General features: G+C 40.7%; 1 protein-coding gene across 6 annotated transcripts; it reads left to right on the top strand.

Annotated features, from left to right (window-relative positions):
- The first annotated feature begins 294 nt into the window (after positions 1–294).
- Positions 295–16,564, top strand: faxcb (failed axon connections homolog, metaxin like GST domain containing b). 6 transcript variants are annotated; one of them, XR_003595569.1, is made up of 8 exons: positions 1,599–2,130; positions 5,791–5,926; positions 6,055–6,251; positions 9,436–9,653; positions 9,860–9,976; positions 12,076–12,772; positions 12,854–12,942; positions 13,192–16,564. XR_003595569.1 is itself a non-coding variant. In XM_028018077.1 (7 exons), exons 1-7 carry the CDS (start codon positions 575–577, stop codon positions 12,390–12,392), a joined length of 1,143 nt encoding a protein of 380 aa, XP_027873878.1. In that variant the 5' UTR covers positions 295–574; the 3' UTR covers positions 12,393–16,564. The 6 variants fall into 6 exon arrangements, 2 of the variants coding, with proteins under 2 accessions (XP_027873878.1, XP_027873877.1); XM_028018077.1 differs by adding an exon at positions 295–610 and having other exon boundaries at positions 2,009–2,130; positions 12,076–16,564; XR_003595567.1 differs by having other exon boundaries at positions 12,076–12,550; positions 12,648–16,564.
- Positions 16,565–17,844: the final 1,280 nt, after the last annotated feature.

Raw genomic sequence — 17,844 nt, 5'->3', positions numbered from 1 at the left:
ATATTTAGCTTCTAAGCCCATTCAGAGGGGAGGCGGTCGCTTCCTCTGGGATTATAATGGGTTTTCTATGGAGATATTATGTAACACAGAATGTCCCCGCAGCAGAGAACAGGTCCTGTTTGACTTATTCCCAACATTGACTAACGTTCTAATGACTCCAAGGACATAACAGTGACTACCTGTTAATAAGAAATATCACTTATTCTATATCATATTAATGAGCCCACAAGGCTAACTGTTTTTTTCGCTGTCTAAACCCCCAGCTGTGAAGAATAACAAAAGCTCGCGCTGTTAATGTGCACGTTCCCAGAAGGCGCGCGACTGCACAGTAGCCATAGCAGCGCTAAACGCCTTAAAGATTAAAGGTCTACAATTAGTTCACCCGTTTCGTCGGTCTCCTTGACGTGGACGCAGACACCAGGCGGAGGACAGCAGCGGGACATTTTGGAGTATGGCGTCTAACTATTAAGCTCCAGGGTCGTTTTCCTCGAAGTTGCCTCCTGTCCTCCTGTCCTCGGCATGCCCAACAGACAAATTCCCAGCTCGGCTGCTCCTGCTGGATTAAGCCGTCAATATGACCGTCCTCGTTCACTTTCGAGGTTGTTCCAGAGTGAGTGGAAAACTTTGTCAGTTTCCAGTGATATTTGCTCCTACTTTATATTTTAACTTTTGTTACAGCAGCCTTCCTGTACTTTATTCTCATTTGAGCATGTTTAAAAACAGTGTTACAAAAGGCAACACTATAGCATTTAAGTTGATCAATTTCGTAAATGTAAGTAAATTATGCTTTATTAGCGTTTTTATCGGTTACTTTTATGTTATTGGGAAGTTCTTTCAATGTGACGTACGTTTATTACAAGGAGCCCGTGTTTTCACTGGGATGCTGCTGGAGGCTCGTCAGGGCGGGGTGACCCCGTCAGACAATAGGAAAGCTGCATCAAGGTGACACAATTTAACACCTCCACAGCGGAAATGATGTCACTATGTTGTTACAAAGTAAAAGAAATTACTTTTATACCGTGATTACTTTTATGATATTTTGGAGCGTGAAATAGCCAGCTGTTAAGAAATGGCGCGTTCACGCCAAGCGCGTTACACGCATCTAAAACACTGTACTTTTGGTGCGTTCACACCAAACGCATTTTCAGCGTCAGGCGCGTCCGGTTCAAATCGCTAGACACTCGAAACGCGCCGCAACGACGCGAATCCACATCAACTTTGAGTGCAAATCAGACCCTCCTGGCGCACAAAAGGCGTTTGGTGTGAACGCACCATAAGGCCCTTCACGCTGCGCTGGTCTATTGTTATTATGTCTTAGGTTTTCAGGATAGTAATTTGACAATGAGTCGACAGGAAAGTGAGTTGTGAGACTTGGGGAAGACATTCGTCAACCGGCCGGGATTCGAACCTGTGAATGTGGCGTTGAGGACTACGGCCTCCGTACATGGGTCGCGCGCTTTAGCCCTGCGTCATCACGCGCCTTCATTAGATTTATTTATTTATTTATTTATTTTTTTTTTGACTATCCTGCATATTTAATGAAAGGAATATTAGTAGATCGGAACATTGTGAAACCCTCAACTAACCTTAGCCGTGGCCATTATTTAGAAAAATACAACCGGAAGTAGCGCTGCTGTTTTTGCAGTATGCGTAACAATGCTTTGTAGGAGCCGCAGAGGGAGGTGAGCGGGGCGCTGAGCATCTTCCTAGGAAAAAGAAGCGGCAATGTTTACTCCAGACAGCTTTCTGGATGAATAGCTAGCAGTCCCGCCGCCGCCATGCCGTAGGGTAACCCGCTGGGCGCTTGGATGAAGCCGAACGGGGACCGCAGCGGGCAGGAAGCCGGGTGGTTGTAACCGAAGGTGGGAGGATGCACTGGGCTGCTGGCTTCGCCTCCTCCCGGCCGTGCGTGGTGGAACTGGGGCGGAATCATAGCCTGCCGCTCGGGCTGTGCGGCTCCGAGCAGCAGCAGTCTTTGTATGGCTACATCATCGCCTTTCCCCTGCAGGACTACGGCGGCATCATGTCGGCTCTGGGCTCGGAGTCCTGGTGGAAGAAGACCCTCTACATCACCGGGGGGGCCCTGCTGGCTGCTGCAGCCTACCTACTGCACGAGCTGCTCGCCATCAGGTAGGTGGGCACGCGACCTGGACTGTGGTGTTTTTATTATCATTCACCAGTCAGTGTTTAAAATCCCACAATCGGGATTGATTGGGTTTTGTAACAATGTTAAATGGTATCACACATAGATGGATGTTACAAGAACACTTAAGTACTGTTTCCTCCTACTAAGAACGAGACATGTTTGGAGAAAATAAAAAACATTAAGTCCAGAGTCATAGGTCGGTTGTGAGTGAGTGTAAACTCTGGAGCTCCACAGTAAACCTTGCCTGTCATACTTGCATCTACAATGAATAGATACCGCAGATGCTTATGAAAACAACAGAGAAGACCCTCAGTAAAATTTAATTTCCAGCATCTCCAATCGCAGTACAGTGGATAACACTGGACTATTGTCAGAGCAGCAATGCGTGCCTGACAGGAGAGGGATTATATATTTGGAGCAGCCCAGTGCCGGGCAGTAAGTACATCCTGTTACAGTGGCCTGATAGTTTGTGCTTTCGCTCCCCCCTCCCATCTCCTGTAAGCTGTGTTTGAAGCCGCTGCTGAATCACGTGCAGGCTGCTGATGTCGGCTATGCAGCCTCCCGGAATCATCTGTTTGTACCAAGTGACGTGTTTGTTGGCAGTGGCAGCAATAAACCATCTGAGATTACCCTGCTCACTGAGAGATACTTCCTGTCTAAAAAAATAAGAAGTCTGAGGTAGTTCTTCATTTCTTCATTTCATCTCCTTCTTTGCATGAACAAAATTTCAAAGCAAAGGATGCTGACGGTGCATTTAATACTGTAATATATCAAGGTTGAAGTTTCTCAGAGTATTTGGAGTGCTTTCAGTACCATAAGTGTGTGGACAGCGATTTATGAGCTACTCATAAATTTGACAAATGGAGATTCAGCACCTCAGTATGCAGGATATAGAACTGCATATAACAACGATAATTAATTTTGTTTACTTCATAGTAAATAAACATATTTCCTTTTTTTCATTCAAACGTCAGGCTAAAAGTAGATAAAATACAGCTCAACATAATAGCTTGTAAAGCATGTTTAAAAACCTTGAAGTTTATTGAAATGTGTTTTTCCTAGAATTAAATAGAGGAAACGGTTTGGAGGCTTGCTCTAAAACAAACACCAGCCTGAGTACAAAATGCAGGATTGCTTTGCAGTTTTAAGACCCTCATTGAACAACTGTAACACATTTCACAGGAAACATTTCCTATATAAAAAAAAATAGTTTTCAATTGAATCAATAGAAAGTGATTTTGAAAAATTCCTCTCAAAAGGCACCAGACAGCCTGTGTGGCTACAGCTTGTTGGCAATTATCGGCAATTGCAATTAAAGTGGAACAGCTGCAAAAAGGGAAACTTGCAGGACAAACACAAATCTTCAGAATACAGGAATAAAAAACAAAAAAAAACGAGTGCAGTCGGTTGTGAGCAAACTAGGCAAAGAAGCAGTTCAAGGACAGAGAAGAGCATCTCATGTGTGTCCCGCACTGCTGAGCTGGGGAGATGTGAGGACACAGCAGCAGACAGCCCTATGCTACGCAAATCAATAACTAAAGAGAGGTCAGTCTGCACACAAAGCAGATTCTGGGAACTGTTCCATGATTTTGAAGTGACACTGATATAATTCATCTAAAGAAAAAAATATATATTTGTGACAAAGAAAGTAGCTTTTAATTGAGAATTTATGTGATAATACAATGCTAGAACAACAGATGGGCAGAAACATGACTCAACATTTGCAAGAAACATGTCACACTGAAAAGCCAAGCATGGGCCATCACTGGAATAGAATACTTTCCAATAGTGATGCCATTCTATCAAATGGAAACACACATGTATACAATGGCAATACTAAAAATACAAAAAATAGAAATTATACAGTTGTAGTTAAAAGTTAAATAAAAACAAGACTGCACTGAGCTAAACACAGCCTGTCCAGCCATGAAAAGCAAAACTAGAGAAAACTAGAAATAAGGTCTGTCAATCCTATTGAGAAATGACTGTTTTTAAAACCGCAATTTGGAATCTCATTGATACGTTGAAGAACAGAATGGCAAAAAGGAACAAAACTCTCCATGTTTACTTGAAAAGTACTACTACATTTTTTTTATATTTATTGTAGAATTTAGCTCAAGTTTGTGCTAAATTCTAAAACCAAAATAACAAATGTTAATCAGCGAACAAATCACCAAATTTCCAAGTAAGTGTATTTCTAAAGGTGCAGTTGATGTGGGAAAAACTCCACTGGGAAAATGTATTGAGCATGTGAAGAAACAGGATTACAAGGGTGCAAGGAATGCCATGACACCAGTTGAAATCTATCCGTAATTAGAAAGCAGTCATGACCCCTGGGTCTGATTACCACAATGTCGCACAAGAAACTTCTCATAATTGGCAAAAATAATGAGTTCTCTCAAAACCTTTGCAACCTAAACAGTCATTACACTGGTTACAGAACACTTTTTAAACTACTAAGTTGTCCAAGAGCCAATGACTATTTGTGAAGAGCTTCAGAAAGACCTGGAATTAGCCACATCTGGAGACGGCAGTCCACTACTGATCAGATGAGACCAAAATTGATTGAATTCCACATTACGCTCCATGTTTAGAAGTCAAAAGTATAGGTTAAGCTGTCTTCTAGGAACTGTAATTGGTTTTTCTTCTACTTTTTTGTTCAATGCCAGTTGGCGAATAGCTTAATGGAGCATTACCGCCACCAACTGGTAATGAGTGGTACCAAATGGTGGTAAAAAAAGAAAATAAAATAAGTCCTCACTTACATCCTCATCATTACTGTGATGAGGATGTAGTAAAGTGACGTCACTTTACTACGTCATTTATTTGATATTAATGTGGATGCTAAACTGTCAGCAATTCACTGTGATTGACTGCTTGTATAAACTTTTTTAACCCCAACAAATTCTCCCCTTGGTGGTGCCAGTGCAATAACGCAGTGTAACCTTTGTGTTTTTACTCAAGGTCATTATTTCAATCAAATCTAAAACAAGCCCATGCCTGCTTTTGTCTTGCCTTGCATACCAAAGCTATTTCTTGTACTGCGTTTTATTATTTAAGCTCTGAAGAAAAATTGGGAAGTCGTCCTGTTGGAGGAACCAAATTAACAGTTGCTTGATTGAATATTGTGATGTGAGCAGGAAAATGAGGGAAAATGTGATTGATTTCTCCTTTCCCCCCTCATGAAGTTTTCTTCTTCTTACAAATGAGTACACCACTAAGTGTTTCCAGGCTGCAGGCCTCAGATCAGATCGTTATGTTTGCTCTGAGCTGGGGGAAAACGACTCATTTACTTTACACATTCAAGTCCTTCACAAGCCCTTGATGCTGCTCAGCTGATTCACTGGCGCAGGACAGTGGCATATCAGCTATATTTTCAACCTAGCTTAAAATACCTATTGCTCCATGACCCTCCATGAATAAATTATCTCTTCAAGTGCTGAACATCTCAGACTGATAACTCAGAGTCCTTTCTGTGTAAAGCTTAAACCAGGTGACAAAATATATTCGTACGAATCAATTCATTGAAAGAAACTGCCATTTTATTAACAATGAGCTCAAAATAATTAATTAAATAGAATGAAAATTAACTTTATTAAATGCATACTTTTAATTATTTGTGTTCTGCCTCTCTGTGTGAATAGGAAGGAGCAGGAGTTGGATTCTAAAGATGCCATCATCCTCCATCAGTTCTCCAGACCAAAGAACGGCATCCCCAGCCTCTCCCCCTTCTGCCTCAAAATAGAGACGTACCTGCGCATGTTGGATCTGCCTTACCAGGTAACAGAGACTCTCCACAGTTGCTGCATTTGATCATCCTTAGAGAAAGTGAGTTCAAAATAAAGCCTGAGTACCAATGACGAATATACCTGAGTACATCTATATTTTTTTGTTTTGATCACCTGCAGAACTACTTTGACGGGAAGCTGTCGCCGCAGGGAAAGATGCCGTGGATCGAGTACAACCATGAGCAGGTGTCAGGGTCAGAGTTCATCGTAGACTTTCTGGAGGAGAAACTGGGTGTCAACTTGAACAAGAACTTGACCCCACAAGAAATAGCCGTGTCCAGAGCAGTCACCAAGATGGTTGAGGAGCACCTCTACTGGTAAGGGGGTGACCCACAGAAACGCTCACAGAACATTCTCTTAGACAGGTTGATATTGTTTGAGCGACAAGAAATCTTTCGTTCTTCCTCAGTAATGTAAGCTTTTTGCCACTGAATACAAACATATTGATATTTTCCACTCTGGAGACAATAGAAAAACATCTACTGATATTTAGACATTATTTTAGCTACATAATGTCCTCTTTATCATTCTGATAAAAAAAAAAAACAACAAAAAAAAGGTTTGTTTCCTGACTGGCCCTCTAGCTTTACTTAAGCATTATACTCTTCATTTTTCTATGGGCTGATCCGGCCCTGAAGGTTCCTGATTTGATGGTGCCTTGAGTCACACCAGATCGACTGGAACAAACGCAGGCTACTTCTGCTTCTAGGAAATTGTTTTCAACCCTCTTCCAACACACACACAGGTTGTTTTCCATTACCTAAAAGCTGCATCCATCTTCCACCTCTCATCCCCTACACACACAATGCTTTTACCTGCTGTTTCATTTCCATCCCTTTGATAACATCAGGACAACAGCATCCAGAAAAATCTTGTTTTAACCCCACACTCAGTGGATTCCTCACAGCATTAGCTGAGGTCAGTCTTGTAACCCACATCCTCCTCCACTCCTTCCTCCCCACTGACTGCTTTCTGTGCCACTACATCCACCTGCCACATTTAGACCCACATTTAGACCCACATTTAGACCTGTGGGCTGAATTATTGATGAAGGGCACTGTGACAGCTTGTTGCTCGTTACGTGATGAGATGCATGCAAGCATCGGCGGGCTGTTTCCTGAGCCCCAGAGCCCGCAGCTCGCATGTTGCTCTTAAATACCACACAACCGCTGCTGGGGATTTTTATTATTAGTATGTGTTTTATGGAAGGTATTCATGTACTGGAAGCCTTTTTAGAAAGCAGTCGCTTTAGGCGACTGTACACTCGCTAACATCTCACACATCGAACAGTTTTTATTTTTATTTTAACAAAGCTGCGTCTGTCTTTGGGATATCAGATACAAGCGTCAGTGTGCAGTCAGACATGATGCTGCCCAGAGTCTTTGATTGAATTTGTGTCAAGGAACCAGTCATACACATTATATAGAAGGAGTGCTGCAGGACATTTGGACCTCTTCCATCTCTTTACAAAAGGGAGTTTGACATCAGGCTTCAGATTTTGTAGATGAACTGATAGGTTGAAACTCATCATAGTATGAAATTGTTTAAGAGACTTCAAAGATCTGACTAGAGATTTACCAATCAAAGATTTTGAGTTGATTCCTGATTTATGTTTTTCTGTAAAACTTTGACCTCTTTTTGCTGATTGCAGAATCTCTGAAAGAACTAAAATAATTTGCATTAAAAATATTTGTTTTTCTACCGTTTCTGGCATTAATGTAATTATTTACTTTAGTTGGTGAGGTGACATTTTAGTATGTTGTTTGTATAAAACAAATACACAATTATTATGAGTTTAAATTCAAAGGTAACTTTAGCATCCTATATTAGCACTTAGCATGATTACTGTGGTAGCTACACGATAAACCTCAGTCATTTTTATGAAAAAGCTACGTGAAAATAACCAACAGAGTCTCACTCTGATATAATAGCCTGGTTAGCAGGTGTTTTTCTTTTTTTCAGTGTGACCTGGTAGCGTTTACATATGGAGTGTTTACTGATTAGAAAAATCGTACATTGTAACTTTGACTCACTGGTCAGGTTCAGTCCAGCAAAAAAAAAAAAACTTCTCTCCACCAGCCTGTTTCCTAATAAATATTGAGTTTTCAGGGAGCAAAGCAACTGAAACATTAAGTGACTGCATGCACACAGAGCTTGATCTAAAAAATGGATAAAAATAAATGTATCAAATGGGATATAAGCACTAAAAAGCAGTCACTCTTCTAGTAGTTGTGTTAATGTAGCTCTGTGATAGACACAAACATATAGACGACTCTAGTTGGAGAACTGAGTTAGGTCTGTTTGTTCTTACACACGCACAACACAGTTTATAGTAACGGTGGTTTGAGACAAATTCTAACTTGAAATCAGGATAATGGATGGATTGTTTTAGTTCAACTTGTTTGGTTTCCTTTTCTTTAAGAGAAGATGATAAGCTGCAATGTGAAGATGTTTTTGTTTTAAATTTTTTCTCCTCAGTAAAATGTTAATGCTTGTCACCCGTTGTCACTTTTTTTTTTTTGCCATCTTGCAGCTTGGTCTCAAGTACATAACAAGTAGCAGGCAGGATAAGGAGCTGATAAGATGAAGAGAGCTGGCAGGCAGCAGGGAGAAATGTGACTGATAGTGGTGCACTTCTTTTAATTAGACTGAACTTTGTGTAGACACAGAGGCAGGATCTGAGCCTCTGGTTAAATCACACTGAAACTGCAACAACTCTTTACGGTTTTTCCATCAGAGCTGCACAACATTAGCAAAACACCACACTGCATTATTATTATTATTGTACCAAATCTATCAGATTTACTCCAATAAAATAAAAAGTCAAATCTCACCCAAAGTTGCATGCATTCTTCTTTTAAAAAATGTTGACTATATGGTTGATTAGTTTTTGGTTTTAGACATCTGAAATACGTCAAAACTGGTGGTGTGACCTTTCCTGTTTTATCCAGTTTCCTCTAGAGCCGTTGTAATCATTTTCTCCTCTCACTCCATACCTTTGTTTTTTTTTTTATTTTTAAGTAGTTATGCGGTACGGTGGCGAAACTGCAATCAGTGCACCTTTAATGTTAGATGCACACGATTTGCCAAATCCAGCAGTGAGAAGCAAACATTGTGAAATTAAGATAAATTGTAAATGAACCCTGTTAGGGCATGCAACAAAAGTCGTCAACAACTACCTTCTCCTTCTCTGCTATGTTAAGACATTTAACACTTATTCCTCTGCAAGCATATTATTAGTAGTACATTTAAGTAATACTAAATCTGAGATCAAATAGAAAATAAAAAAAAGAATAGAATCCATCTAGTAGGGGATAGTTCTAATAGAGATTACAACATCTCCCTTGGCCTTTTGTTCAATGTTTTTAAAAAAAAATTACCGGTGGAATTCTTTACCTTAACATGAGATTCCTATTACTGCAGTGATCTCAAAGTTGAGGCAGAGCAGTTTTTGATTCTCATTAATATTTTCAACTGTAGTTACTCCGTGTGTTCCCTCAGGACAATAGCATACTGCCAGTGGGTGGACAACGTGGAAGAAACCCAGAAGCTGCTGGCGATGAACGGTCCTCTGAGCGACACGCTGAAATGGCTGCTGAGCCACCTGAATGGCAGCATGGTGCGCAGAGAGATGTACGGCCACGGCATCGGCCGTTTCTCCAAGGAGGAGGTCTACACGCTGATGGAGAAGGACATGAGGACGCTGGCCACTCTGCTGGGTAGGAGCAGGAAATCATCAGCTCCTTTATCATCAGCATTATCATGATCAGCGAGAGAGAAGTTGGCTGGAAAGTAACTGGCCCAATCCTTAATTAGGATAAAGATAAAATGGTGACACGTGATGACTTGATTTTATGGCAGTGGAGCAGCTGAGCTCATGCTGTAAAATCTCTGGATTTAACGTGTCTGTTGTTTTGTCATGTAGGAGCTAAGAAATACTTTATGGGCTCCAAGATGTCAACGTTAGATGCCACAGTGTTCGGCCATCTGGCTCAGGCTATGTGGACTCTGCCCGGGACCCGGCCAGAGCAACTCATCAAAGGTTGGAGTCCTTCCAGCACCTTTTCACTTTTTGTCGCATTGCAACCACAAACTTTAGTTGTATTTTATCGCGGTTCTTTTTAACTGACCCAAAGAAGATAATCGATGGTTTTTGAAAGGTTTTACAAATAAAAATCAAAGTTTGGCCTGCATTTGCGTCACTCCACTGAGTCAGCAGAAAGAGAGAGCTTTTAGGAACAGCAATTTTCAAGTCTTGCCACAGTTCTTTAAATTAAACTTGGGCTTTGACTGGGCCGCTGTTAGACACAAATATGCTTTGATCTAACCCACAGGGGTGAAACTGCAGCCCTCAGATGTATTTTAGATGTGCCACTGCTCCAACACACCTTAATCTGTCATTAGGTCATCAGCAGCACTCTGTAGAACTTGATTGTAAATTACTTTGTGTTGGCTTGTTACATAAAATTGGTTAGAAGCTTATGTCCCTATATAATATAGGGGTACTCCGATACTTTATAGGGGTAAGAAGTATATCACTACTTGTGTCAAAGTAGGTCAACTAAAAGGTATTTGATAGATAAATGGTCATCAAGACAAACTTGTATGAATATATACAGTATATCAGTCATTATCATTCAGGACCAGTGTTTTGCCTTTTCCACCACAAGTTAAGTTTAAATAAATATTGATTCACACCAGTCTGAAAAAAAAAACAATTAAGAACTTTAGCTTTTAAATTTGATACGCACATAATAGATACCTAATGAAGGCAATGTTACACAAATGTTATAAATACGATTTTAAAAAATAACGTTTTGAGATTTTAGTCAGGAAAAGTGTGAAATTTTGAAATGAAAAAGGTGTGGGAGTCAAACCAGAGACCCTAAGATCTGATACAGCAGCTTCATTATTTACAGCTTATTCTGGAGTAAAACACATATAAAAGGTTCACACAGATTCACCACCTGTTTAACCTTATTTTAGTTTTTTTTTTGTTTTTCTTTAAACAAAACATAAATAATGCTTTGTTCTGGATGTTTTGTTCTGAGTTTTGTCTTTTAGTCTAATCAAACCTCTGCTATGTAAGCAAGCCTGTGTCTCAGTGTAGTCCTTAAACCTGTATTGCAAATGTAAACCTATCCTCTGAATTGAGCTGATTAGCTCTAATAACCCATACAACTGCAAAAGTGGCCAATTAATATAGCCATTTGAAGGGTAAAGATACAATGAAGCTGATTTATGCAAAAGGTTTTCTATGACTTTAGGAAATCCTGAGGAATATTTAATGATGTTTTACGTTTGACCACAAGATGGCAGTGGTCTTTTGCTCAACAGAAGAAGTTTTGAGCACTTTGGTGTTTAATCCTTAAACTTCATCTGGTAGGAGAATAATAAATCACTTTTTCTAATTAGAATGTGTCAAAAAAATACTAAAATAGCTCTCTGTCACAAGGGCATTAATTTCTCCTAATGATGAGAGAAACAAAACCTTTACAACCAGATCTTTAAAAAGCAATGTACTTGACATGTGAATCTCTAAAATTATCTCTGTGTAGATACAGAAGTTAAAGGATCAATATAACAATTAAAGTTCATGGAGCGCTTCTGTGAGCATCAATTATCAAGGCTTGACACAGATTCCCAGTTTGCTTTAGGTCTGAACTTTGATTGGGCCATCTCAACATGTAATATGCTTTAATCTAGAAAGTGAAACTTTGCCCCAGTCTTGTCTTCTTGTTTTCTCTGAAATGTTTCCATTCAGAATCAAACAATGAAGCAGAAATAAATCACACATCCATACCTTTAAAAAAAGTAGCAGTTGCTCAGTCAAAAAAAGCATCCAGAGGAACAAGAAACGACTGAATACAGTAAGATTCCAATTCCTGAATTATTTATTGCTCCGAGATGTGGTACCAAGATCGACTTATTGCCAAAAAACACCTAGCCGTTTTTTTTTAAGTGCTTGGACTGTTTTTAGAAGCATTTGAGACCCAACTTGAAGTACAAAAATGTGTAAAATGTGAATTTTGCATAATACGTCCCCTTTAAAAGTTGTGAAATGAACAAGACGAAAGTCCTTAAACCAGACTTTTTAACTCTTGCTCTGAAACACCGTATCTGTGGTTAATGTCTTCTCAGGAGAGCTGATCAATTTGGCCATGTTCTGTGAGCGGATGCGAAGGAAGTTCTGGCCTGAGTGGTTCGTGGAGGTGGAGGACCTTTATTACGACGGAGACAGTGAGAGCAGTAGTAGCAGCCCTGCAGGCCTGCTGGACTTTGGCCTGTTCTCCAGGACTGACACTCTGGATGACAGTGACAGCGGCAGCCAGTCCACCAGACAGACACACACACCCTCCCCCGAGTCGGATCACTCGCTTTTTGACTCGGACGTGGGGACGGGCTCCGAAAACGACATTCAGCTCAAAGAGGAGATTATGCCAGACCTGGAGGTTTGAGTTGTGACCGGTAAGAGCGGGATTTAACAGGGAAGCGGAACAGCGGACGCGGCAGGCAGCTACAGCCAGCTACAACCTGTCCAGATGACGCTTTGCACATCTGGAGAAACTAGTCCAGCGTCTCCACTCGCTAATTCCAACTTCCCCCAACAGACTGGGTGTGTATATGCAGAGGATACAAAGTAAACCTCATAATAACACGTATAGCGTACCCGTTCGTCCCCTTCCTTACCATCCGAACTGTCGCGTTGGCAGTTCCTCTTTGCCTTATTTGTCTCGTCCTCAGATCCAGAAGTCACTGGCGCAAAAGTTACACAAACCAAACATCGGATCTCATGAGAAGCGCTGCGATGGAGGAGGAAGTGTTGCAGACGTGACAGGTGGCACTTCACTTGCTACGAGATGATGCAACTAATCACCACCCTGCCATGTGTCAAAAATGCGTAAATCCATTCCAACAGGTGCAGATTGATCATGTGGCTCAAAAGGGAACAGCTGCCGTGTCTCTGCTGTTTACCATCCGTGTGCTGAATAGTAAACACAGACAACAGTGAGTGCCACTTCTCGTCCGTCACAGATCCTAGTGTCATTTCCTTTATGCTGAAATCTGACTAAACACCGGGGAAGGAGGTCTATGACTTCATCATCTCTAACCCAGGTCTAGTCGCAGGTTTATTGGATTGAGAGCAGAAGAAAGAATTTGTGCCTGTATCAGTTGCCAGATTTTATTTTGAGTAATTATTTACGTGCACTTTATGTTTAAGCTTCAATTTTATTCATTTCTTTATTATAATTTCAGCTCATTTGATGTGTCAGAGCCATATTCGACCACTAGATGGCGGCATAAGACATCCCTTTTGCCCTTCCTTTGCTGTAACACCGAGCAGACTTCGGCAGGAGACACGAGTTATTTACTGCTACAAAGCATTTGTCCTTCATTCCTGACATTGTAATTCCTATTCATTGGTGACTTGTCATGCAGCGTGTAGGTGTTGTGTGTGGGTGAAGCTGAAACTGAGCACACAGCAACAAATCAGCCTTAGTGCTCAGAATATTTATAAAGTGGTGACATTAGTCATTTTTTTTTGTTCTATCATAATTTATTAACAGTGCCATTAGATTTTTTTTTCTAATGAGTTTATGTTTACAAATATATCTTTTTTATTATGTTTTTGTTTTCTTGTTGCTGTCAGAGATGTATTATTTTTGCACTAGTGGAATTATTTTTTTCACTTTATGTTAAAGGAAAATCTGCTGTGAAGGCCAAAAAGAAATGCTGTGATGCATGTAATATGGGAAACTAAAGAGGTCCTAGTAATGATGATTCAGTGAGGGAGGACGCATCGCTCCTGTTAGCTGTGTGGATGTGAATGTTACCCTGCGTGAATGCCATCAGTGAGACAGTTCATGAAAAGCTCTTTATGAACTGAGACAAGATTTCAAACCAAAAGTCGCTGGATGAGAAACGTCCGAGTAAAAACATGGACCAGAAGTATCTGGGGAGCGTTCAGGTAGAAGAGCTCAACAAGACAACTTGTTGGATGTAAAAATGATTACACAACATGAAACTAGTAGTAGACATGTGGATACATTTGTTGCTACCGCCGGTAAAGATGCGTGAAAAGCCTTAAAATGAATTCATCTTTCCTTGCTTTAGCATCATTTCACATTACCATTTTTTTCATCCAACTGATAATTAAAGATGAGTGGAAATCCAACATTGGAAATAAATATTAGTCTCGTCTTGTTAAATCTAATGAAGTTGGCATGAACAGAGAGATCTTTGGTCTCTTTGAACAATATGCCTAGATGGTCCATTCTGGGTTTTATTTTTTTCTATTTCCCATTACAGTCCAGCAGATTGTCATGTAAAATCTCCCGATATTTTAATGACTTGACGTTGCCTGGCACTCTTAACAAGATTCCCAGGCCCTTTGGAAGACAAGCAGACTCAGCATCACATGTCCTCTACCGTACCTAATAATGGGCTTGAGATCATTGTCTGCGTTTCTTTTTTAATCCTGCATTTATGCCAGAAATAAACAAGTGACTTATTATTTTATTCTGAAAAGATCAGTCATTGTCTTGTCTGACAGAAAACACAACGTTTCAGAGTGTGTTAGTAGAACTACTGAAGTTAAGTAAACCATATGTTTATATTTGTGATGGTTGGACAAGTTTTTTTTTTTTGGCTTAAAGCAACTGATTCCTGTGTCAAATCACATGGACATCCCAGGAAAACAGAAAGTTCTGGACTATTAAGAAGTTCCTAGAAAGTCAACTAGACAACAAAAAATACATCTATTTTAAAAAAGCTTCACCTACATTTATGTCAAAAGGATTGTTAGGGGCTCCCACAAGTTTGATTTTAATAAACACAATTACATTTTTAATTGGACTATCCTGACTTTTTTCTGTGTAAAATTATGCCACTGCAATACAATAATTAATTTTAGGGCTGTTCACACATCTTTACCACTGTTACCAATAAATATGTACACGTCTGTATTTAAAATCGGTCAAATTGGAGAATACATTTCCCACACATAGTGGTTTATAGACCTCCATAAAACAAATGAGATGAGTGGAATTTTATTTGTCACTTTTTTTTTTTTTTTTTTTTACACCTTCTGCTGCTCTGAATTGTCCGGAACAGTCGTCACCAGATGAATGATTTCTCAGAGTAAAGCTGTTACAAAAAGTGAGAAGCTTGTATATTGGGTAAAAAAAAAAAAAACAGGCAAAGAAAAATAACTCTTTCTGAAATGACAAGTTTGTCAAAAGCTATCTGCATATCACTTCTTTTTTTAAAATTTTTTTTTCCCAGTGACACGACCTCTCTGTTTTGTTTTGGTTCAGTATCACTGCTCTCATTAGCATCCCTCCTAGAAGCAGCAGGCCGCTCATTCAGCAGAGGGAAAACCGAAACCCCATGTACGATGGTTGCTCCAAAACAAATGACTCGCCAATTAAGCCAGTGCCTGGCTGGTGAAGCGCACCAACTGAGCGTTTGGCAACCAAACAGGAAGATGCGCTGCTCGAGGTTTCTGTACAAAACTGGAAATAATTAGAAAGTTAGCGTTAACCCTATTTCTCCCCCCCCCCCCGAAGCAAGGGGCCATTTACCGATGTGAAGGTTCTTAAAAAGTTTCAAATGTGCTTAAATTTGCGGCATCACGTGGCGGCTGGTTGGAGCGGCGACCCGCATACAGAAACCACAAACCTCGACTCGTCCGTCCCGAGCTCGACCCCCGTTCTTGGTTTTCTGCCAATAATTGTAATACTTACCCAAAAAAAAAAGTGCTAAAATTTGTGGCGTCGCGTGCGCAGTGGTGTGATTAGAGCGAGCGCACAGAGCCCCACGCCTCGTCTCGAACTTGGTTCCTACCCCCATAATCCCTGCCCCATTACGGTGGAATAAGGGCGGTTAAATGTTTTACGGAAAAACTGCTAAAATGTAATTGTTTCAACGTTTTAAAGTCCTTTTTAACTGGATAAAGGAACGACTGAAATGACGTGTTTTCTCTGGCTGTTTGGACCATAAATTAATGTAGAGCTGGCCCAACGCCACCAGACTGCGCACTGCCAGTTAGCTGGTTGAAAAGAAGGTACGAATATTTCTATACCCCAAAAGAGACAAATTATGGTTCTAAAAACACTTGAAGCATTTTCTTTTTTTAAAACTAGATCACGTACTCATATTTCCGTTTAAAACAGTTGTGTAAATGACATATTGTAAAATTCCACTCATCTTCATTGGTCTGCGACAGAAATGGTCAGTTTTAGTAGCTGGGCACTGAAACCAAAATTATTTTCATGTCACCGGACCTTTAAGTAACCTGAAGGCTGGCTAGGTATTCGAATGGCTGTAGCTCAGAGCTCGGTTCTTGGACTTTAAGGTTCTGTTTCCTACATGTTGTCTTGTCTGACCTGATCAATCCAGTCACCACAAACCGTACAGTTAGACTGATTTAATCAAGCCATATTAAAACTAGATGTCTTGTTTTTGGAGAAATGTCATAGCAATTAATGCCGGTGTAATGTAAATATTGTGTGACAATGTGTATCCTGCTGTATGTCTGACTGACTCATCCAACTACCTGTGGCTGTGCAGTCATAAAGAGTGGGGCGACTGGAGGATTTCAATAAAGCCTAGCTGTGACAATTTTAAACATCTTGTTAAGATTTTTTTTTTTTCATCTCCTGAGGGAGTAAAAATGGGTATGGCAGATGTTACTTTTTTTTATATCCCTAATTGTCATATTTCTGGTCGTATTTTCTGTGTCTGATTGTGTTATCAAACAGGCAAACAAGTTCCAATCATTCAGGTGCCAAGGGGACCTACCAGCTGCTGGACGGTGAGCCAATAGCAGCAGAGATTTACTGAAGGTGAAAAGAAGGGAACTAGGGGCTGTGGGGGAAGACAAAGTTCAGCAGGGGCAAATGCAGGAGTAACCAGGAGCAAAAAGTGAAAGGAGGGATAAGAGGAGGAGCAGGTGGTAGAGTGGAGAGAGAGAGGGTGAAAAAAAAAAGCCAAAGCTGGGGATGGAGGGATTGTTGGGAGTCACAGGGGGGAGAGGAGAGAGGGAATGAAAGGAGTGAAATATAGAAAGAGAAATCATTTTCAGTGAGGAGGAGAGGAGAGATGTGGAGGGGTTGAGGTGGCTGGGCTACAGGGGGCCTGAGGAGAAGATTCGAGGGCCACGGTTCAGGAACCAGGCTCCCGGGGGATGGAGCAGGTGCAGGCTGCGAGCGAGGCCTTTGGGCCTGACGGGGTTGCCAGAGCTTAAAACAATCTGCACTGCTCCTTTTTTTTTTTTTTTTGTTTAATTTGGCTCTACGAACAGCCCATCCTCCTCTCTCTGACTGTCTCTCTCTTTCTCTCTACGCTTAACAGATCAGCGATCCACAAAGAGGAGTAAACACACACGGAGCAAAATTAAAATCAGAACTCCCCCTGGCTCGGCAAAACAAATTAGAGCAAACAAATTACGGAGAGTCAACACACAAAACGGGGAAGCATCTGTGGCTCTTCGGACCGCCGGAGTCGGTGGCTGATTCCGACACCGCGAGTTCGCCGTGTTCCTTTCTACTCATCCTGTCAACAAGCCCCATTATGCTCTACCTGGCTTTAAAAGGGCAGCATTATGTGTTTTCCAGGCGCAATAGCTGCGTTTCTGTTGACCATACAATTGCGCAATTTAACATTTAGAAAATACATTTTCTTAATGCCAATTTACCAAAGCTTTTTTGTTGTTTTGTTTTGTTTTTGATAAAAAAAGTTTGGCGCCTAAGATGATCAACAACTGGATGTCGCCACAGGCAAAAAACCACGAAGAAGAACAACCAGGAAGTGGTAGGAGGATCACAATGCGGCATGTTTTTTCATGACTTATCGTGTTAACAAGGTTATTTCTTATTTAATGGAAACATTACAATTTAGAAATTGTGC

The sequence above is a fragment of the Xiphophorus couchianus genome, chromosome 5 (genome assembly GCF_001444195.1).
Source record: "Xiphophorus couchianus chromosome 5, X_couchianus-1.0, whole genome shotgun sequence".
Lineage (NCBI taxonomy): Eukaryota > Metazoa > Chordata > Actinopteri > Cyprinodontiformes > Poeciliidae > Xiphophorus > Xiphophorus couchianus.
The sequence above is the reverse complement of the archived record's forward strand: the minus strand, read 5'-3'. Positions and strand labels throughout refer to the sequence as shown.